We start from the raw sequence: 23,257 nt of genomic DNA on the forward strand, positions 1-23,257 counted from the left end.
GCACTTCGGAGATGGAAAAGCTGAGTGTATAATAGGCTACATTATTGATCTTCACAATTTACCAGAGCAATATGTTTAGTTAATACCTCATACAATATATTTTGCACTCTTTGGTTCGTAATTGATTGTTAGGGATTGAAATGAACAGACAAAAATTGACTAATACGTTCTTCATATGATAGCTTCATCTGATGTATTAATACATTCCATTAATTTAATGCATACTACGGTAAGATTATACTAGTTGATGCCATCCTTGTAGCCAGGTAACTTCACTAGTAACAAACCATTATGTCAAACTGTAGGATTGAAAGCGGTACTGAACAAAATGTGGACCAAACAGCAGCATAGGGCGACATACAGAACAATTGGCAGTAGATTCCAACAAACACACAGCTGCCTTCAACATCTTGGCTTCCCTCCTCTTCCACGGCCACGCCCATGTCCACCTCCTTTTCCACCACGAGCCAAATCCTTGTTGGCCTCATGTTTTACTTGCATGTTCTCTGGGAGGGGCAGAATGTGATCAACACATTTCCTGAAGCTAAAATCATCCACAGAACCATCCTCCCTAATGACAAAGTAGCAGCGACTTTTAAAGTGAGGATGAAACCGGATTTGGAATGCGCGAATTCCTGTACCAATCTTTCTATCTGGCTCTAAATGACCCTTCTTGAGCAGGTCAAGCAAAACAATGTGCTCATACTGCAATACAGCAAAAGTTATTAGAAAGCACGGATAAAATTTTAAGCAATGAGCATCTAACCAACCAAAATAGATTACCCAGCACCTTTGAACACCGGACACAATTATAATCAGTACTAATACCATTTAAAAACCGGCATTTTTTTTTACAAGCAATGGAAAGTAGATCACTTTACTTAATCAAGTAGGTCACACAACAAATGTACCATCCAATACTCACTTCACATAATACATCCATTGTTTCTAAATGCATTTTGCTTCCAATTAACCAAGGATGGAAAGAAATGGAAGGTGTGGTCCATGTGATCGTACCTTCTTTTTTTTTTGATGAAGTAGATTCATTTAAAGGCATCAAGAAGATGCAAGCTTTACAAGGATAAATCAGCTAAGCTCACGAAAATAAGGATTTGTAGCTTCTTCTTAAACAATAGAGCTAACAACATCCAAGAACGAGTTCTAAATTATTTACAGGGGCCAATTTGGACCAGCTAAAAAGGCTAAGTAGAAATTGCCTCACAAAAAATTTCTAGAAGTTGAAATTCCATCAAAACATCTTTTGTTCCTCTTTGTCCATAAACACCAAATGATAGCACAGGGGATCATCAGCCATGTGATCGTACTTTTTGAACTGCAATTAATCCAGTTTTGGCCCATTATTCAGCGAGAAGTTAGGTATTCTCTAATTTTGCCTTTTAATATTTGCTAAAACCAAATAAATATATGTGCCAAAATAAGAGAGGTGCAATATCACAATTATTATCATATCTTACAAAAAACTAGTTGTCTGAGTCAATATTCATAGTCGTATAAACACAGAGAACAGAAATCTGCCATCACATCCATCTAAATGTCGGATGCTTTAGACATGAAGCAACCTTTGGCAGGCTGGAGATAAATTTATCTCTGACAAATAAACAAGTAAATCCAATTGGTACTACAAAGCCACACAAAGGAACAGAACAGCATAGTGCTTTGGCTGACTGATACAAACATATAATTCAGCTTAATGCTCTAAAGCTACAAACTTTCAGACTATTCCATGAATGATATCCTAATTCCCACATTTTTAGCCTTCCGATGATAAACTAAAACCAGAGACCAAAAACACTACAAAGATCAAATCTTGCTTTATGGAATAATGCACAATCAATCCTCTACAAATTTTGTGAATATGCTCAATTGGCATCTATATATACAGTCAAACATCTAAACCTTAATACCAAATAACTGGGGTCAGTGTTAGTTATACGAATCATCTATAAAACAGCTTACCTTGTTGAGGTTGAGGTTGGTAGACCAAGAATGAAGAAGCTTATGAAAGTAATCGAACATCTCCACAGACGACCCAAAGTGTTTTGGACCCACGCTAACAGGACCCGACTCGTCTTTCTTTTTTTCATCCACCGTTCCCTTTCCATCTAAATTCTCGAGTCGTTCTTCTTCCACAGACTTGTCTACCTTCAGTTTCTTCGTGGCGTCTTCATTCTCCGGCTCGTTTTCCTCCTCCCTTGGACGCTTCGACCCTCCGTTCTCTGACGTATCATCGGCGGCTTGAGCTTCGACATCCATGTCCTGAGCCGAAGTGTCCTCTTTCTCGGCCTCTATTACGGCTTCGACGGCGGGTGCGGCGGCGGTTTCAGGTTCTGTTTCTGCCATGGGTATGCTGCGTAAGTACACGGGAGCAAGTGAAGCCGTTAGAAATGGGGCAAAATGAACCCTAGGGTTTTGATGTAGGTTTCAACCCAATTAAGAGCCAAATTTAAAGTGATTTTATATTTAAAATAAGCCCCAAAAAAATTGACCAACTTAAAGCCACTTTTCAGCTTTTGAACATGTTTGCCTAATGCTAAATTTAAGCCAGAAAGTTTTTAAAGTCAGTCAAAAATAAAAAGTTAGTATTCCTAACTTTTTTTTCTAAGTTCTTAAAGTCATTTTCTTTGACCATGGAAATTACTTTTATCTCCCTTATATTTTAACTAAATTTCCAAACTACCATTTTTATTCTTTTAACCCTAAAATTCACATAATTTTCCTCATTTAAGCCCTTTTATCCAAACACTCAACTGCTTATTTATAAAAATAACTTTCAGCACTTTAAAATTTTAAAAGCACTTCATACATAAAAGTTATTTTTTTTAAGTCCATCCAAACGGGCTCTTAGCTTGATTTCTATAAAATAAGTTAAGTCAAACAGACACTAAACTGATCAACTTCAAGTTAGAATTGTAATTCGATCTTTAGCAAAATTCAGGATTCCAATTGTGCTTTCGGAATTTTTTCACGCGATTTACAAATATGACCTTAAATGTGTAAGTCTTTAATTTTGGACATCAAAATATAAAATTGTTTAATGCTCGAACCTTAATTAATGAATCAAATGTACAATATTCAAGTCAAAAATAATAAATAGACCAATCTTGGCTATTATTTTTTAATCCTAAAATACAATGAATTCTCTCCATTGTTAAACCAAGATACTTGGGTAAGAATTTAGTGTTGAATTTCTCAATTATCAAACCAAGAGTATATAGTATATTACTTTTCAAAGATAGATCTATCATTAACTTGCTAAACCAAGACTCAAGTGTAAGAATCAAGTGTGAGACTAACAAATCTGAATTTCACAAGTAGTCATAATGTCTTATAAGAAATCGATTCTTTAAGTTAAAGAATAACATATTGATTATTGATACTAATCAATATACTTGACGAAGAATATAGTAAATTAATTATAACGCTTACAATAGATAAAAGAGGAAAAAGAAAACAAGAGAGCTCATTACATTAAAAAAAATGTAGGTGTTATTAATATGATACTCATATAAATAAAATATGCAACATCTAGAAAGACATACAACAAGAAAAGGAATTCTTGTAAATTATTAATAATAATAAACATTAATGATGATCATAAGCAAACATAACCTATAATGACTCATATGTCACCCAACTTTTTTCCTTCTATTTGTCCCCCTTCCTTCCAACTTTTTTTAAAATTTTTGTTGATTAAATAATGTTGTTTTGCACCCTCATAATATGAATTCTTTAATGGTTTTATCTAGTTGTTCAACCTTTGGATTTTCAGAAACTTCGTTTAAATATTTTTTTGTCTCGTAAATTTGTAATATACACCATCTTAATATGTAATGAATTGAATAATATTTTGAGTGCTATTGAATTCAAATAACTTCTTCAAAAATCAAAGCAACAAAAGCTAAAAGAATATAATATGATCCATATAGTAATTGTATCCCATCTATAATTTACTTCTGTGAGAATATCTCGTATCTATAACTAAATAATTCACATCGAAATTAGAAAATTTAGATAGTACGTCGAAAGAAGGAAAGAGAAAATGCAAAACCAAACTGATAATAGAAGATTAATGATTAGCACTCTAAAAAATTCATCAACCACTCTGTAATCATTTAAAATTTATTAAATATAAATTTATAAAATAATTTAATTTATATTAAATTTAAGATATATTAGTTCAAATAAATATTATAGATTAATAAAATTGAGTCAATTATTTAAGTCTAAGAAATGTGGATTTAATTAAAAATCTAAATTTATTGATGTGGCACCACGTGTCAAGTGACGTGTCATGCCAAGTCAAACAAATAAGCTAATAGGACCATGTCATGTGTTAAAATGACAAGCCCATTTGCTAAAGCCCAATATGTCATGTCGCTTAAATTTGATTGACCGGAGGAAAACATATTCTTATCACAACTCCTTTATTCTACAACTATAAATAGGGGTCCTCATAATTCAGAAAAGACACCAGAATTCTAACAAGAAGTCAGAAAGAGCTCGTAGATCAAACGCCGCAAATTTCTCTACAAGCTACAAGTTCAAGAATTCAAGATCAAGTTCATCAAGTTCAAGAACAACTCAAGATCAAGACCACCAGATTTAAGAACAAGCCCAAAAAATCTTGAATTCAAGTACAAGTGAAGATCAAGTTCAAGAACAAGTGAATATCAAGATTGTCAAGTTCAAGATCATCAAATCAACAAATCAAGATCACAAAATTTAAGATCAAGCCCCAAAGCCCTTGAATTGAAGTAACAAGTCAAGATCAAATCCATCAAGTTCAACCAAATTCAAGATCAAGCTCAAGAGCCCTTAAATTTATATTTGAAAAGACGAATCAGAGAATACATAGAGATTGTAACACTCATATTCGAAAATCAAATACTACGATTGTTGCAATATTTTTCATTCTTGATTATTATTTTCTCGACACGAATTTTATTGTCTACACACCTCATTTCCCTTTTTTACTTTTTATCAATTCATCAACTCTTTAAAAGTCATACATACGGCAAACCCGTTTGGATTGGCTTAAAAGTTAGTCAACTATACTTTTAAGTCCGTTTTTAATTTTTGAAAATATTTGACAAATATAAAATAACTTGAAATAAGTTTAAAATAAGTTAAAAATCAAAAGTAGATCTCTCCTACTTTTTATTTTTTAATTTAAAAGTCATTTAAATTTACTATTTTTTTTTAATTCAATTCAAACGGGCTTTTAGTACTATTATTGGACTTTTTGTATCAATTGTGTGTAGTGTGGGTGGGATACGGAAGGGAGCTGAAATTACGTGGTACATTTTATTCCTCTCCTTGTGCTTACTCATTTTTGGCCAAAGCAACTAGAAGAGATTAATGTCCTTGTTTATGACTATTGACTTTTTATGGTGCTCCTTTGCTTCTTGTTGGAAGGAGACCTCTTCCCCAAGGCTTTAACTAAGAGGATTAATTATGTATCAAGTAAATAATGCAAAACATAAGTTTTGTACAAAAACTTTTATTATTATAATTAATAATGTCTGATTAAGTGAGACATATGGATAATTCAACTTACAATATATTGTATGTCTGATATAAGATATGTAGCTTTATAATATTCACTTTTTAGATATGAATACCAATTGAAAATATATTTTTTTAATTTTGAAATTTATCTCGAGATTTTTTCTTTTGGCTTCAGGCGAACTTTACCAAGGTCAAGGATAAGAAAGAAGATTTGTGTTTTTCTTAATATATAATTGTATTGTTTCAATCGGTTTTTATCCATCTCAAATTATTTTATAGAATATATATCACCTATTTACCTTTCATTAATAGATAAATATCAAATAACAAGATTGAATTTTGTGAATTTAGACAAGAGTATGTAATATATAATTTTAACCCGCAGATATAAACGCCCATAAACTTCCATTGGAAGAGTAGACAGAGAAGACTTGTTCTACAATAAACTAGAAGAGTATAACTACGTTTCCTTGATAATCAATTTTGTCATCAGTTTCTAAGCAAACCCCACAAGGAAAAAGTGTTGCTGCGACTTTTCTTGTCTGAAAAAGACTCGTATATATTCATTAGCTTCTAAGCTGGGATTCAGATAGCAAACCCATCAAGAATTGCATATTCAGGTACCTCCAATTCCTATCTTTTTTTATCCTAAATTTGCTTTGGGGTTTAAGATTTTACATTTTGGTGAGTTGATTCTGTTCAATTACCTCAAATTCCAACGATTAAACTAAATTTCTAGTTCAAGATTGAAACTTTTTGTTTTGGGTGGAAGATTTCTTTGATTGGGTGAGTTAATTAATCGCTGGATTCTGACTTCTCATTTATTTATTTATTGCGATTTATTGAAACTGAAGGTAAAGTATGTTGTATTTTCATCCATTTTATGCACAAAGCTTGAAGCTTTCACGCTTGGTTATCTTTTTAGAAGTTCTACCTGGAAATGTATGGTCTTGATTTTGTCAAGATTGTTGACTCTTAGAAAAAATAGAGGAAATGGGACTGACGGAACTCAGAAGGTTGATTATGTGTTTGTTAAACGGTTTTGTTTCAATGTTTGGGTTGGATTTTCGAACTTATTTTATGGGTCAATGGGTAAATTTGATGTTAGGTTTCAAAATCCTTTAGCTACTATCCTCTAAATTTATGTTCAAGAGTGTTGTTCTTTAGTAGTGAAGTTAGGCTTAAGGCCTATTTTGACATGGTAACAGAGCAAGGCCGTGCTGGGAAAACACTAACTAACACAAACATATTCAGAGTCAAAATAATGGGGATAAAATAGAAAAATAATGACACCAAAAATTTTACGTGAAAATCATTTAAATAAGGGAAAAACCATGGGCTGCCAAGAGGAGCAACTGATATCACTATGGCAAGAAATTTTACATTGTATAGGTTCGAGTACAATACTCACAATGACTACTACACACTCAAAAGAAATAATCCTTTTTTGATATCTTATGAAAATATAGAGAGAGCAGTGAGATATTTCATAGATTGTGTAAGAAAATAGTCCATGAAAGAAAAATAAAGTGTGGGTGATATTATAGTTAGGTGGAAAATCTAAAGAAGTTATTTCTTTTGAATGTGTAGTAGTCACTTTGAGTATTGTACTCGTACACATGTAAAATTTCTTGTTATAGCGATATCAGTTGTTCCTCTTGACTCGTGGTTTTTCTCTTATTTAAATGGTTTTCACGTAAAAATCTTGGTGTGTTTATTTTTCCACTTTATCCCCATTATTTTGATTCTGTATATTTTTGTGTTAGTTCGCGTTTTCCCAACATGCCCGATGCTGGTCCCCAGAAAACTGGACAGTTGCGGGGGTGGAAATACCTTCGGTCCATGAATGTGCACGCAATGGAGCGGACAGTAGAACCCTTGATAAAGAATCTCCGGATCCGGGCGTGAGGGGGTGATTGTCCCACATTGGTGAATGAATGGAACCCTAGGCTCCTTATAAGCCTTGGGCAATCCTCCTACCTTTGAGCTAGCTTTTGGAGTGTGAATTAGATTCAAGGCCTAATTTGACAAGAATGTGGGGTGTGTGTTTGTGAATTTGAACTACGAAATCCAGTTTCCTTGCATGTTTAATATGGCATTCTGGATTTTTGATTCTAAACTAGAAGAGCCTAAACCTTGTTAATAGGAAATTAAAGGGAAGTACATTTCATGCTTTTCAATTCCCTTCCTCTTGACATGTGATGGCCCTTTTAGTAAGTAGCAAAATTCGTTTTTTAATGTGGCAACATAGGTTGCTAACTTTGTGCAAAGCTATACAAAGGTAAAGAAAAACTATACAACACTAAAGTATACCAAATTCACCAAAACCAATATCTCTAGAAGTCTGTTAAATAGGATGGTTGGAGAATCTTCCTTCCTCTTATATTATTGTCATAATGGTTGAGGATTTTAGGATAAGTTGGTGAACTGCTTATGGAAGAACATTTGGTTTTGCGTGTTGACCGTCTCATCGCACCCGAATCTTTGCATTCTCTGCCACGGCCCGAGCATACAGAATCCTCTGGAGGCAGAACTGGCTCTCAGACAGTTGGTACGTCCTCGGGTATTGATGCTAAGAAGAATGAAGATCCAGGAGCTGGAGATGAAGAAGAGCCATTACTTCAGACTGTGGAATGTCGGATTTGCCAGGAAGAAGATAGCTTGAAAATTTTGGAGATTCCTTGTGGTTGCAGTGGCAGCTTGAAGGTATCTTTGTGAAGTTGGTAAAGTTTGTGCTCTTCTTGTTCAGTGAGTTGCTTATGCTTTTATAATTATGTCAATCACGTTTTCTTACAGCTAAAGCCTAAAATTTGCTAATACCTGATACATTTTTTCTAAGAACTTAGGATTTGAATGATTCAACGTTCTACGGAAGCTTGACATTTAAGTTTTCTATCCTCTTCAACAAAGTTTAAAGCATTCTAGTACATCTAAGCCTCACATCAGTGAAATATTTTTATTTTGTTTTTTTTGAATTTTTTGTTAATAAGGGTGATCTGGTTACATATTCTTTTCCTCGCTCCTTTTTATACTAGGCAACGGTACTAAACTTCTGTATGCTTCCATTATACCTGCATTTTAGCAGTTGGTGCCTTTTTGGTCGTTACCTTTGGTTGGTGCACCTAGTTTCTTTTACTTGGTAGTTGAAGAGCATCATTATTCCTGAGCACTGCTGCTTTCATTGTTATTTTTGTCCTTTTATTTTGCTTTCAATCTTTTCTTTAGTTTAATTGCGTGGATTGAAACAAATAGTAGTTAGAATTGATTATTGTAGTAATTAACTTTATGTGGTTTCATCTATAAGACCTCGGAGTAATTCTCAGATACAGTGTTTATTTGTTGAAGAGTAGCATGTGTCGTCCTCATCTTCTAAAGTCATCTCAAAATGATGAACATGCAGACACGAAAGACATTTTAACACCATGCTTGCGGTGATAGTGCTCATCTTCCTGCCCATTTAGGCGTGTTAAAGTCGCCCAATCTATGGGAAGGATACTTTCACTTAATCACAGTTCTGTTTAGGTATAACCAGGCCTTTTGTGTGCAATACATCAGTAGAGGGCTTTGTTTGCTGCGATTACCTACTAAAGCTAACAAATGTTTTTCATTTAGCAATTCAGATAAGATTTTGTATGTCGAACGTTTATAGTTTTTTACCTTCTCCTTTATTTGTTTTACAATTTTTAAAGCTGGAGCTTAGTTATCTCTCTGTGTTGCAGTGTCCAACAATTATTTTGTGTACTTATATGAACTTTTATTGGTATGCTAACTATTCTTTTTTATTTGTCATCTACTTCACTGTCACAATATCCAGTATGCTCATAGAAAATGTGTTCAGCGCTGGTGTGATGAGAAGGGAGATATAACTTGCGAGATTTGCCATCAGGTACTCCAGTGTGTGTTCTACTTACCTTGTTTTATTGAGTATGATGATTAATCTTTTCCTTCTCCCCATCCCAAAACCAGTATAAGACAATTGAGCCATAAAAGAGTGAGGGTAGGTGTCTAGGTGAGATAACATAATTGATTCTGTACCAGACTACCAGCTGAGAGTATAGACAATAGTATTTCCTTTATGTGTGCTCGCGCTTTCCCTCCTCAATACTCTTTCCTGACGAGAGGGAGTGTCACTTATCCCTACGCAGCAATTCAGCTGTTTATTCATTTTTATACTTCAGAAATACAGGACATTGATGCTACCAATAAAAAACAAAGGGCATTGATACTTAAGAATCACAAATTTGGAATGCCAGTGAATGCTTGCTGAAAGAGTTTTAGTTCAGTTACACGCGGAAATTTTCCTGTCTAGCGGGCAGACTTATAGAAAATTTTCTGTCTAATCTGCAGCTTTATCAACCTGGCTATACTGCTCTCCCCCGGCCTCCTCAATCTGAAGATACATCCATTGACATCAGGTATGTTCAAGTCATGACTATTTTATCATACACGTACCAAATTTTATTCATGGTTCCAGTCATTCACTTTGAATTACCTAGAGAGAGTTGATATTGTGCTGGTTTTGGTAATTACAGCGCTAAGTATGTTGTATATATATATATACAGATGCCCCTCTCCCCTTCATCCAGAAAAACAAACAAAAGAGAGATGAAAGACCATGCAACGGATAAGCTTTCTGTTGTTTGTGTTCAGGCTTCCCTTTTACTTGAGTATGTGCATCTCCTCTGCTTCTTCAGAAACCTCACAATATGCTCAGCTATTTGATAGATTTTAGCAAACATTATTTACTCACGGAAGCCAAGTCATATAAAACAAATAGTTGGTGTGCACTATTTCTATTGATTTTTGTTATTTGTTTGTTATCTAGTTCTACAATAAATTGAGTCGTTAATGGAAGATTCAGCTTCATTGGCATGGAAATATTTTTTGCATTACCTGTGGATCAACAAGAATGGCTTCTTTAAAGATTATTAACTAGCCATAAAGATCTTTACCATCCATTTATGATTAGTGTAACATGTTTAATCTTTATCTTCTGGGGTGGCTTAGTTTGCCCCAATCTACACTGTTGATACATAATATGTCCTTTTTAGTAAAATTTTGTAACATAATCTGATGGAACCAATGCTTTGGTGCTAGTTTTTGTCTTTAGTAACTTCTGCCAGTGGTAAGTGATTGTTCTGGCTATTTGTCCCTTAACTTCTTTCTTTTCCCTTTTTAAGAGTGATTTCTAGTTTTTTTCAATAAAATCCAGACAGTTTTTCTATGCTTCTGGGGTCATGTAGCGCTCGAAATATAAACAGCACATCCTTTTGCAATCTTAATGTTCTGAAAAACTTCTTTTCTGTCTTATCTTGTCAATGATGAATTTAATCATGTGGCTTAAGTAGAGGTTGGACAGTGGGTGGCACTCAGGTCGACTTTCGTGATCCTCGACTTCTTGCAATGGCTGCTGCGGAACGCCGTCTTCTAGAGGCTAACTATGATGAATATGCAGATTCAAATGCTAGTGGAGCTGCATTTTGTCGTTCTGCTGCTTTAATTGTAAGCAACTGAAGTATTGTGTAGTTAATTCATTTTGTTTCGTTGCAGTGCAAACAATTTTTGCTTAGTAGTGGCTAGTGTGATGTTGGACATGCATTAGAATTGTTCTTCTAGCTGGTATGTTCATGAATGGATTAAAAGTTTCTCAAGAGAGGAGGGTGGGGGTGAAATTGGTAGTGTGATAAATGAATTTTCACGTTAAGCTCTGAGATGGTAAAGTGCAGTTGAATTGGTAGTAGAATTTTATCAAGGTCGCATTTTTGGGCCGATTCCATCTTTAGAGAAAATACAACAGGGATTTTCATCTCATTGGAGGCATATTTTAGTGATGATATGTAAGAGAAAACATTATTTATACTTAAAAAGATAGATATTTACTCATCCATTCTTTGTCTATATGACAAACAAGCTTCTACACCCGTCAATACTTAGACCCTCATGCATGTGAAGGTCGCAGGTTCGAGCTCGTGGGGACCATATTTCTGGTTACACTTGAATAAATAAATAAAAAATAAAGATTTTCCAGCAAGTCCTTGAAATGACAGTCTGTATAAGTATATGATATTATGTCACTGCAATGGTTTCTTGGTAGAGTGCATGCTTTTCTTCTCTTTCCTTTTATTACCCTGTCTTGTTTCTTTATGCTATTTTTCTTCTGGTTGTCCAACGGGATTGAAAATGAGATTCAATCTCTTTCCTAAATATATAAAGATTTCCGCAGTATGCATGGCATGTATCCTACATGTTTATGGATGTTAAACTTGGAGAAGATTAGGAAGAATCTTTTCGATGTGCCAAAAAACAGTAGATCTTGGTGACAAATTTGTTTTTTATCTTCTCACTTTGTTTGCTCACCATATTAAATTATGCTCTCTGTTTTCCTTCAGTTAATGGCCCTTCTGTTATTGAGGCATGCTCTGATAGTTGGAGATGCTGATGAGGATGAGGATGATATTTCCACCTTTTTCACTGTAAGTAATACAATGAGTTTTAAGTCTACTTGTTACTTTCTATGATAAGTTTATGACACATCTACTCTAGACGGCGTGTGGACTAATGATTTAGTTGATTCTTGATATAGCTTTTCCTGCTCCGTGCTGCCGGTTTTCTTTTACCTTGTTACATTATAGCTTGGGCTATCGGTATATTGCAGCGTCGCAGGCAAAGACAGGTTAGATACTTTTTTCTTCTTTTTACAACTTTCAGAACTCTATTAACATTTGTCTTCATTCTTGCGCATTTTAGTGATTCTTTGTGTTCATGCCAAATGTATCAATCTTATGGCACAAATCCCTTAGTTTTTTCTGCTTTTCTTTTGGTGGTAGGATAACTAGTTGCTATATTTATGCTCATTCATAATTTTTTTTTAAGTCATATTTGTTCCATTTTGAACCAACTATTTGAATTTTGGAGAAGGGTCAACTGCCCTTAAACTATGGAAATTGAACAAAATTGCCCTCCGTTAATAGGTTGGTCTAAAAATTTCCCTACCGCTAATAGTTTGGTTCAGAATTGCCCATGTTTTTACTTAATGGACCAAAAATGCCCTTTTCCTAACAAATATTTTCTTTTCTTTTTAAACACATTCTATTTCTAATAAAAATATTATTATTAAAAACCCTATTCTTGTTTCTTTTAAGTAGGAATGATCTTTTTTTTTCTTTTTAATCTTACTTTATCAATTAGTAGAACAACTCTATGTACCTTTTATATATAGAGAGAGATCATAGTAACCTCATCATTAATTTTCATTTTGGATAACGAAGAAGATTTTTTTATTTTTTTATCTTTTCCCGAATTGAAGTAGGATAAGTATTTGCTAATAAAAAAGGTTAGTATTAGGAAAAGAATATGCTTAAATAGAAAAGAAATAATACATTAATTTGGAAAAAAAACATTTTTGACCCATGGGCATTTGTAGACCAATCTATTAACTGGAGGGCATTTTTGTTCAATTTCACATAGTTTAAGGGCATTTTTTACCCTTCCCCGTTTGATTTTCCATCTTTGGCTGTTTAAAAGTCCAACTTTCACGAATGAAATACACAATTATTCTTTTTTCTTACATAAACTCTTAATTGGTATACTTGTTTTTCTTTTAAAAAAAAATTCCCACAAGTGTTAAACATCACACTTTCATAATGATAATGATGTAAATAACAGTAGGCAAATGGTTATATTCATTGTGGAAGTTATTCAAGGGCCATCTTGCACAGTAGAGAGACATCAGAACTACTTTGAATCTGCGAGATTTGAGGTTCCTCTGTGATTTCAGAACTCCATTTTTAACTACTGGTGTAAGTTGGTTGAATCAAATGAGGATCAGAGCATGTCGTTATCATGATAATTTTTTTTTAATAGAAATTAAGAGCAGGCTCAACATTTAAGAATTTTCACCACCTGTTCTAGCCGTGTAGAAGGTGATCATTCCCGCTAGTTGTTGATGGTGCAGTTTATTTTCATACAATTTTGATTATGCTCGACTTTTAGTGTAACCAACATTAGGGTTCCTTTTCACAAGTACGTAGATGCCTTCCTTAGGTAGATAGACACTTAAAAGTTTCAAAAAATAACGGGAGACATCTGAAGGTGTATTTAAGTTATACACCCGAGTATACTAATGGTTATAGTAGGTTACTTGCATATTTTCTAAGTTACCAATTCAACTGTACGATATGCAGGTATCTTTTATTTTCATTGCCTTTTAAGTGAGTTGACTCTTAAATTATAAACTTCATTTCACATGTCATTGTGTAAATGTCAAATATATGCTTATGATTTTTCTTTCTTTCGCATCTATAAAGCAGGAGGCAGCAGCTGAAGTTGCTTTCCTGGTGCAGGCAGGGCAGCAAAGGGGTTTGCATGGCACAGTCGCACCTGGACCTGTACCGCCAGCAGAACCTTCAACAACACCAGGACGGGCAACAACTCCTCAGGCGGCAATGCCACCAGAACAGGTGGCAACTCCTCATCTACAACCCGTATGAACTGCTTTCTCTGTTTCCTTATCTAGCAGTTTGATAAGTTGATTGTACTGATGGTAAGTTACATAACAGGGAAAGATTTTTTCTCTCGTTTTGTTTTAATCATTTACCCGCTATATCTTTTTGCATCGAGAGACGCAAAAGCTCCAGATTTCTTATTTCGTTATGTTTGTCCATATCAAAACATTGCAGCCACTGGGTGGCGTGGAAATGTTAGCCTCCAGGGTCAGTTACGACTTTATCAGGTCGTTGCTTCAATTGTGTAGATACCATATCTTCACATCACATTAGTTGATTACTGTCACTCCTACCGTTTCTTCTTCTCAAGTGACTTAGTTTTGCCATGCCTTTTGCGTAATGTTTGCATTACTGTAGTCCTCCAATGTCTCGTCTGGAACTGTGATTTTAGCAGGAAAGAACTGCCCTCTATTGCAATATTTCATTATAACAACCTAAGTCTCTTTGCAACCCATTTTCATGTTATGTTATACTATATGGGCAGTTTTTAAGCAGAAGATGAAAAAACTATTACTTGCATTTTTCCGTAGCTCCATTCACTACAAACAGCACAAAAATATTATCAAGATTATCTCGTCTTGGAAGGGTTGGAGTAAAAAATAAAATAGGGGTCAAATTTCAGTGGAGGCAACACTAAATGACTTATGTCCATCAAAAAGCCTTTATAGATTCAACTCTCAATTATCTATGTCAGTGAGAGATAGTAGGTACCTAATGTTAAATTGAATCCAGACCATGCTAGGCAAGCGATGTGTGGTAGTTGTAAAAGAGGGAAAATAAGAGTCGAGTCGTGAAACACTTTTCCTAGCATTGAACCTATCTTTTATACTTTAAAGATGGAAAAGCTTGCAACACAATTAATAGAATGAAGCCTTAGGCTGTTGAAGGCACATTAAGGCATTAGCTACGGGGATTAATTAGGATGCTTAAAGACTAGTTTGTTTGTTTTTATTTTTTTGCTCAAAACAGATACAATTGAATTAGCTTTTGGTTCATGTAATTACTGCTATGCAATTATGCAAGGTGTTTAGTTTGATCTCCAAAAGGGGGGAGGAGAGAGAAATATCCTTATTTTTTGTGTAGAAATAACGTTCCATTTTGACTTTTATCTTTGAAATATAGTTATTATCATGAAATTTTAAATTCACAAGATATTTATTTTTCCATTACAGTGGGTATTCGTGAAAATTTAACCTAATTTAGTTAATGTAGAACGAAAAATACAGAGTAGTAGACCAAAATAACTGGCCGGACATGATCTCTTATTGGACCACACCAAACTTTTGGTCGGAAGCAGCATTAAAACTATCTTGCAAGAGTGTAAACATTAAATGGGAGTAAAATATTTTACTTTTTTTTTTCCATTTAAACTGGAAATATGGTTACATTAGATATATAACCCTTGGGTTAGATAAAAGTGCAATAGGAGAGAACAAGAAGATTAGGTAGACATATTTGATGAAGAAAATAGAGAGAAAGTAGAAAGTAATTTAAGGGCATTTGGGTCCTCCTTCCTTGGTCTTCCAATTGTTGTAACAGGGACAAACAGCCTTGTTTCCATAGGTACCAGGTGGAACACACAAACACTTGTTGCAGCATTTTTGGCAGAAAAACATGCATGGCTTGTGGTACTGTGTCTTGCTACACCTTCTCGTACATTGTGGTAGACATTCTGATAAAATACAAAAAACAATCAACATTTAAAGCGAATTCAGAAGTTTATAGGTTAACAATCCAAATCTTAATAGCTATTTAGTACACTTTTTAATACATAAAAAAAACTAAGCTAGCTCTAAGCTCTGCCCTTGATAAACATTAGATGTTTTGATTCACGTACTTCAAAATGTTTCATTATTTTTTGAGATTGAAATAAAAGAGAAAAAACTTACGTGAGGGCATCAAGCTCCCTGGTCCGTATTTTTTCTGAAATCAGCAATAAACAGCTATATAAATACAAATGGTTACAGAAAGTGGGAAAAGTCAATTTTTAAAAAAGTTAAACTTACAGCATGGTGGTGTTTGCCATTTGCAGCCATAACAGTGGTAGCAAGCATGAAGATGGCAAAGAGGGCCAAAAGGAGAACTAAAACAATCTTGGCCATGGCTGGTTTTCTTGGTGAAAATGTGAGAGCAAATAAACCTATTAACAACAGAGGAGAGTATTGGAAGGCCTATTTGTGAGTATACAAGTAAATGTGGTGCTTGATGCAAAGTATACTTGAAGTTTTGGAGTATAAATAGGGCCAAAAAGGCAACAATTGTTTAGTAGCAATAAATAAAGGATTTACAGTTTGCCTGTTGGCAATTGAGAGGCATTAAATATTGGAGGTTGGGCTAGTACTAAGGGATATAAAAAGAAAAAAAATGTAACTGTATTAAGTAGTTGAAGCGAATGGTAGTTGAAGAATGATAGCAGAGCCTCAAATAAATGCAAAAGAGATGAGGGATTGGATGGAAAAGGAGAATACAATTGGCCAATTGGAACTCCATTAATATATGTACCTAAAAGAAGTGGGCGATAAATAAATTAGACAAAGTGTTCAAGTAGGGTTAAAGGGGTAGGGGAACGGAAGGGATTACAAAGTAGAAAATCAAACCTTACTAACAAGATGAAAGTGAGTTATATTGGTTACAACCTTACCCAACCCATTTGAACAAGTATACGATTATGGTTGAAGCATTGAACTAAACGTAATGCGGTCAAATACATGTTTGGATAGGCAATCATTAAAGACCAATATCTAATATACTGAGAGGAGTAATGACAAGACTAAAATGGACGAAGCTGGAGAGGCACTTGCCTATCAAAATTAAAAGGGAAACAAGTGGTCTTACAGTAAATGAGTGAAACCCACACCACTTTTTGACACATGGATAAGTGGGCCATTTATCTACTTTAAAGTAATAATTTGCTAAAACTAAACGAGAAAAAGAGTTGTCGCACACTTTTGTTGGTACCGTGATTAAAAAATCCCCACATGAGGCAAACAGACAGTGTAATTGAAATCTCTTTAAATCTTAGTACACCTACCCCAACATTACCGACGTTAATGCTTTAGCTGTAGTAGTACGGCACCTCTGCTCATCTGCCCTCATAATTTCCATTGACTGGCTACGACTCCATTTTTACATCTTCACTCTCTATTTTACCTATTTAATTTAAAAAATCAAAAGATAGATTTATTACTTTGTTTAGTAGGGAACAAATTATCCCAAGATTATTGTCCCACACTTAAATGTGAAATAAAAATAACTTTATAATTTCGTGATAAGTTATTCTGAAATTTTATTCTAATCAAACACGAGATAAACTCATTCTAAAATTAATTATTCCTTACTCCTTTTTTCAAAACAAGCCCTTAGTTCTTAATTTATCATTACTATTAATTATTGTCATTTTTCCATGCTAGACAAATATAAATGGATGGACGGAGTAATTTTAAGGTGTACGAAGTCGAACATGGACTGAGGGAGTGATACTACTATTTGAATTAGAATCCAATGATTCATCTTCAACTTGACAAGAACATAGTTTTAAATCTTTTTAATATGTCCGAAGAACATACTTTTGGTAAATATTTGGGTTTCCCAATCTTTACGAATAGACCTCAAAGACAGGACTTTCAATTTCTGTTGGATAACTTTAAAAATCGATAAACGGGTTGAAAAACAAATTATTTAAATCTAGCTTGCCGTGCGACTCTAATTTGTGCCACTTTAAATGCAACTCCAAATCATATCATGCAAACTCTCTCTCTTCCTAAAAATATTATCCACCACCTAGAACGTTACCAACGCTTTTTTCCCTGGGGATCTACTTCTGAGAAACATAAAATTCACCTTATTAGTTGGGATACCGTCACTAATACCATATATAACAACATTCACTCCTTATTTTTACGATAATTTTTTATTTTTTTCTATTAAAAAATTACACTATATAATATAATTTTTATTTATAAATTTATTTAACTAATTCTTATGTTTATTTATATTTTGATTTCTCATAAATTCTTTTTACTTTAACAAACTTAAAATGAAAATTCTATTTTTAAATTAAATAAGAATTTTTTTTATTTTTAAATACATACGGACACCATGGAAATGCACACATAAAAATATTTAAGGTAAAGAAGATGAAAGTTTTATTTTAAGAATGAATATTGAATAGCTAAAGCTTGCAAAGAAAATATAAAAAACTAAATAAAGTGAAGGGTATTTTTGTAAACAAACAACCTATTCCTAAAATTTATTCAATGTATATTATTTTGAATACAACAAATCAAACATTCAACAAGAAATAATCTCAGCATAACTTATCCTATCATAACTAATTTCATCATAATTAATCTCATCATAACTTGTATTCAAACCAAACGACCCCTTAAAGAAATAAAATAATCACAAGTATACTTTGACTAAGGGCAAAGTTGAAAAATAAAAACTAATTCTCTATTAATTATTTAAATTGATAATTATTTTTAGTATAAATGATAATTAAAAGGAATGAGAGTAATAATTACATTTAAATAAGAAATAAAATAAAGTTTATAGGTGTTAACTCCAAAATTTTAGCTAAAATTAAGGAAGCTCTAGCCGTTTTTTTTTTGTTCAAACTAGTTCTAAAAAGAAAAAGACAATTGGAATAAATATCAATTACATCTAATCTAAAGAAGAAATAATAAGTAATACAGACTTGGAACTCCATTAATTTGGCTAAATAAAATTTTATCTAGCTAGAAACATAGATGAAAAAATTACTTGAATGAGTACTTTTTAAAAATTAATTATTGATTTTAGCAATATTTTTTATTTATTATCATTTATAGTAATACATAACAATACTATGATAAATCTACACTTGTGTTAAAAGTGAATTATGAATGCAATATAAATGTATTATAAGTGTTCTAAAATATATATTATGTTTGTGTAGTAAGAAACTAAATTATAAGTATATTAAAGTATGTGATAAATGTATTATTCATCTATAGAATTTGTATTATATATGTTTTATAAATAGTTCTCTGCAATATGTATTAAAATTGTATTATAAATGTATTATAAGTGTTCAGTGAATTTTTTTTTACTATAAATGATAAATATTTTCTTAATATAGTATATTTATGTAAGTTTTTCAACCTAGATCAATCATGTTATTTTTACCGACTTGGGCAAAATTAAAAAATATACACCATAGTACGAACAAATAGTCATTGTACCTAAAGAAAAAAATAAAATAAAAATACAAAGTTACGTTGAGGTAAAATATGTGAGGTACATCAAGAAAGAGTAAGAACTGTGTCACAATTAAGAGTTAAAAAAATACTCCATTTGGAAGTTGATTTGTAAATTTTTCATCAATCTCACACCTAAAGGAGAGTGTATTCACATTTTGTGGCATGTCAACCAAATTATAGGGGCAATTGGGACCAAATATTCCATGCATATATTTGATAAACAATGCCTAGTTTTAGGGAAGTCCCGAAATGTTATGTCAAAATATCTGAGACAGCACATTAATCTTTTTTAGTTATCTTCGAATTTGTACCATTAAAACCCCTAATGGAGGGCAATTTCTAACTCAGCGGAGACAACCGGTTTTTCGACGTGCTGATAAAATGATAAACAATATAATACTTCTTCCATTTCAATTTGTTTATCATATTTTAAAGTATCATAAAGAGTTCAAAAAAGTAAAAGAAACTTTTGATTTTAACATAATTATAATAGGGGAAAATGATTGATTCCCTAGAAGTTTTTCTGGTCGGGGAATGCAAAATCCTCGTATTGAAAGTGCCATAGTGTTAGATTAAAATGACATTTAATTTATGATCATAAACATGTCATACAAATCATTAAAATTAAAGAGTTGAGGGACAATTTGTTGAAATGAACTAAAAAGAAAAATAGAACAAATAAATTGAAGGTACGAATATATGTTTAAGAAAAGATACGCCATAATACAAAGGTGAAAACATAGTGAATAACAAAAACAATCTCAGACAAAGCAAACTAAGATTGATTTAGCAACGGATACAGAATCAACTCCAAACAGGAAAAGACACAAAAGAAAGCAACGATAAAAGGACATCGAGTAAACTGAAACATTCAAATTCCATTGTTACATATGTGACTATTTCGACACTTCTATGAGGCTCATAAAAACACTAGTCAAGACTGTTTTCGACTCGAAGGATGCCTTGAGCAAGTTCAGCGCCTGCAATATATGATTGGAGTTATTGAGTTGGTCTAGAAAAAAAATTAACCCAAAACAAAAGCAAAGCGACAACAAATTGATTACCTCTTCCATTCCAAAATTAACAACTTCCTCTTGCAGAAAACTAACATCTTTGACATTGAACTTGTTGAGAAGAGTAATGCTAGAAATAGTGGACATAGGCTTAATCACCAAGTCATCCATCACCATGTATGTCACCATATCCTTCACAAAACCACTTGTTGATGGCACAGCTCCACTAGCAATCGGTGGAGCAACATACGTCAACCTTGATGACATGGCATAGTTACAGCTTGTACATGTAGCACTAGGGTCATCTGAAACAGTATAGTGATGGTTATAATTATTGGAATTGGAACAGGTATAAAAGGTCTTCTGTGTCGTCGGAACGTCATTTATCGATAGAAAAGGACTGGAAGAGATCCCAATTACTGATGACTTGGGTTTTAGAAGGATGTCCTTCGACTGAATATAGGTGTCGTTTAGATTTTCTACGCTGTCATAGAGTTTATGCAAGCATCCATAATTCATCCCTTTCTCCTTAAGGAGCTTAATGACGGTTGCCACTGGTAATGAGAGAATGTGAAACAAGAAATCCACACAATTCTTATCAGCCTCCGCAAATAGTACTTTTTTAGCCTTGGTGTCAATCAATAGCTTCATGCTCAATTTGGTCTCAGAAGTCGTCATTATGGCTAACTGGATGATAAATTGGGAGGAAATTGCCATTGTCGCTTTTATAGTCACAATGGCTTTCGTGGGGTCCATCCCATCAACTTTTTTCTTTCCATTTGTTAACAATTGAACAAAATTTGCGTGTTAGAAACGGGTCTCAAGGAACTGCACCAAAGCTGAAATGGGCAGTGTCTTTTTTGCCTTTTTATAATGACCTTTGATTAGCTTTTGACTAGCTTTCACGCCAACCAATGTACAGGTGTAAAGATGGCCATTTCTTTAGCATTTTTCTTGGGACCTTCATTTCCTTTATTGTAGCTATTCTGTAGTTAACACCTGAAATATATCACAAGAAAAAATGGTACTTGCCTTCCAAAAAGCTCTCTTACTTTGTTCCATCTTTGTGGTTGTCTGTATGAATTATTTTAAGATGTTTTTGTTCTAGCACTTGTTTTTCGGTGGAAAAGTATTATCATTTTGTTGATAAATGGTAAATATTGAAATACAAATTTTACCTATAAAAAAGCTCATTAGCTCCTCATTTTAGATATTCAATTCACAGACAGAGAGAAAAATATTTGAGCTGTGAGGTATTCCATAGAGTATAAGAAAATAGTTTGTGAACAAAAATAAAGTATGAGTGATATTTTCAGTAAGTTGAAGATCAAAAGTGTGTTATTTCTTTTGAGTGTATGGTAGTTATTTTTTGAGTATTGTACTTGGTACTACCCAGGAAACAGGAGGTCACGGGTTCAAGCCTAGGAAACAGCCTCTAACAGAAATGCAAGGTAAAGTTCCGTACAATAGACCCTGCGCATAGCGGGATCTTTAGTTCACCGGGCTGCCCTTTTTGTACTTGGTACTACCCAGTGTAAAATTCTTTACTATAGTAATATCAAGTTCTCCTCTTGGCCCGTGGTTTTTTCCCTTATTTAAAGGGTTTTCACGTAAATTCTTGGTGTCATTATTTTCTCATTTTATTTCTACTATTTTTTACCATATATATTTTTGTTTTAGTCCATTTTTTCCAATAAACTGGTATCAAAGCAAGGTTTTATCTGAGTATGCTCTGTGATTGCAGCATAATCTGAATTTCCACATCAGAAAAGATTTACTTTGATTTGCTATAGTTATATTGTTTGGAAAAAATGATGGAAGTCAACACTAGTAGAATGGTTACTTTGAATAGTGTTAATTATGCCATTTAGAAGGAGAAATGGAAGATCTACTTTATGTCAAGATTTTTTTATCAATCATTATTTACCACTGTGAAGCCTGAAAATAAAACAGATGAAGAGTGAAATCTGTTGCATAGATAAGTTTGTGGATTTATCATATAATGGGTTGACGATAATGTGTTGAACCATATTCAAGGGAAACGCATACCCGTACCCTATGAGAGTATCTTGAAAGTTTGTATGCTCGAAAGATTGAAAATAATAAAATGTTCTTAATAAAGCAGATGTTAAGTCTAAAATATCATGATGGTTTTTCGATGACAGATCACCTGAATAATTTTCAAGGAATCATGAATCAGCTGTCTATTATAGGAATTAAATTTGACATAAAAATTCAAGACTTGCTTCTACTTGATTCCCTATTAGACTCTTGGGAAACATTTAGAACTTCATTGTCAAATTTTGCTACGGATGGTGTGATCTCTATGGATTCTGCCAAGAGTAGTGTCTTGAATGAAGAGATGAGAAAAAAATCTCAAGACTCCTCTTCTTCTTCTTCTTCGGATGTCCTGGTAACTGGCTCCAGAGGAAGAAATAAAAATCGTGGTTCTCAGAATAGAGAACATAGAAGGAGCAAATCTAGAGACAGACGTAAGGATATTGAGTGCTATCATTATGGCATGAAAGGGCACACAAAGAGGTTCTGCCAGAAATTGAAGAGGGAGAACAGAGACAAAGGAAAATAAAGAAGATGGCAATGAAAATTGCCTAGCCACCTTCTCCACCGAAGATCTTGTCACAGTCTTTGATGCAGATTTGATAAATATTACTTGTGATGAGTCAAGCTGGTTTGTGGACACTAGTCCCGCATTTCATATGACATCAAGGAAATAATTTTTCTCTTCCTATACTCCTGGTGACTTTGGAACCTTGAGTATGGATAATGAGACTGTATCTAGAGTGGTTGGTGTTGGTACAATCTGTTTGAAAACTAGTATTCAAACTAAACTAGTTTTGAACAATGTAAAACATGCACCTGATGTTCGTCAACACCTAATTTCTGCTGATGTTCTAGATGATGCAGGATATATTAGTACCAATGGTGATGAAAAATGAAAACTCATCAAGGG

General features: G+C 33.5%; 4 protein-coding genes across 8 annotated transcripts; 1 reads left to right on the forward strand and 3 right to left on the reverse strand.

The window, feature by feature from the left end:
- Window positions 1-141: 141 nt before the first annotated feature.
- LOC129900898 (protein EMBRYO DEFECTIVE 514-like) lies at window positions 142-2,453 on the reverse strand. The gene is made up of 2 exons (XM_055975980.1): window positions 1,978-2,453; window positions 142-705 (listed from the first exon to the last, which is right to left on the reverse strand). Exons 1-2 carry the CDS (start codon window positions 2,359-2,361, stop codon window positions 403-405), a joined length of 687 nt encoding a protein of 228 aa, XP_055831955.1. The 5' UTR covers window positions 2,362-2,453; the 3' UTR covers window positions 142-402.
- A 3,369-nt stretch (window positions 2,454-5,822) lies between these two features.
- On the forward strand, window positions 5,823-14,483 carry LOC129899362 (uncharacterized). 5 transcript variants are annotated; one of them, XM_055974307.1, is made up of 8 exons: window positions 5,823-6,149; window positions 7,943-8,235; window positions 9,344-9,415; window positions 9,877-9,944; window positions 10,875-11,031; window positions 11,919-12,002; window positions 12,113-12,202; window positions 13,872-14,483. In XM_055974307.1, the coding sequence occupies exons 2-8, from the start codon at window positions 7,963-7,965 to the stop codon at window positions 14,016-14,018; spliced, it is 891 nt and encodes a 296-aa protein (XP_055830282.1). In that variant the 5' UTR covers window positions 5,823-6,149; window positions 7,943-7,962; the 3' UTR covers window positions 14,019-14,483. The 5 variants fall into 5 exon arrangements, with proteins under 5 accessions (XP_055830282.1, XP_055830277.1, XP_055830279.1 ...); XM_055974302.1 differs by having other exon boundaries at window positions 5,824-6,149; window positions 13,836-14,483; XM_055974304.1 differs by having other exon boundaries at window positions 5,827-6,149; window positions 10,878-11,031; window positions 13,836-14,483.
- Window positions 14,484-15,354: 871 nt separating this feature from the next.
- Window positions 15,355-16,473, reverse strand: LOC129899365 (gibberellin-regulated protein 6-like). The gene is made up of 3 exons (XM_055974310.1): window positions 16,040-16,473; window positions 15,923-15,956; window positions 15,355-15,705 (listed from the first exon to the last, which is right to left on the reverse strand). The coding sequence occupies exons 1-3, from the start codon at window positions 16,133-16,135 to the stop codon at window positions 15,524-15,526; spliced, it is 312 nt and encodes a 103-aa protein (XP_055830285.1). The 5' UTR covers window positions 16,136-16,473; the 3' UTR covers window positions 15,355-15,523.
- A 3,547-nt stretch (window positions 16,474-20,020) lies between these two features.
- LOC129899363 (uncharacterized) lies at window positions 20,021-21,110 on the reverse strand. Its single transcript, XM_055974308.1, has 2 exons — window positions 20,338-21,110; window positions 20,021-20,253 (listed from the first exon to the last, which is right to left on the reverse strand). Exons 1-2 carry the CDS (start codon window positions 21,040-21,042, stop codon window positions 20,170-20,172), a joined length of 789 nt encoding a protein of 262 aa, XP_055830283.1. The 5' UTR covers window positions 21,043-21,110; the 3' UTR covers window positions 20,021-20,169.
- Window positions 21,111-23,257: the final 2,147 nt, after the last annotated feature.

Source organism: Solanum dulcamara, chromosome 8 (genome assembly GCF_947179165.1).
Source record: "Solanum dulcamara chromosome 8, daSolDulc1.2, whole genome shotgun sequence".
NCBI classification, from domain to species: domain Eukaryota; kingdom Viridiplantae; phylum Streptophyta; class Magnoliopsida; order Solanales; family Solanaceae; genus Solanum; species Solanum dulcamara.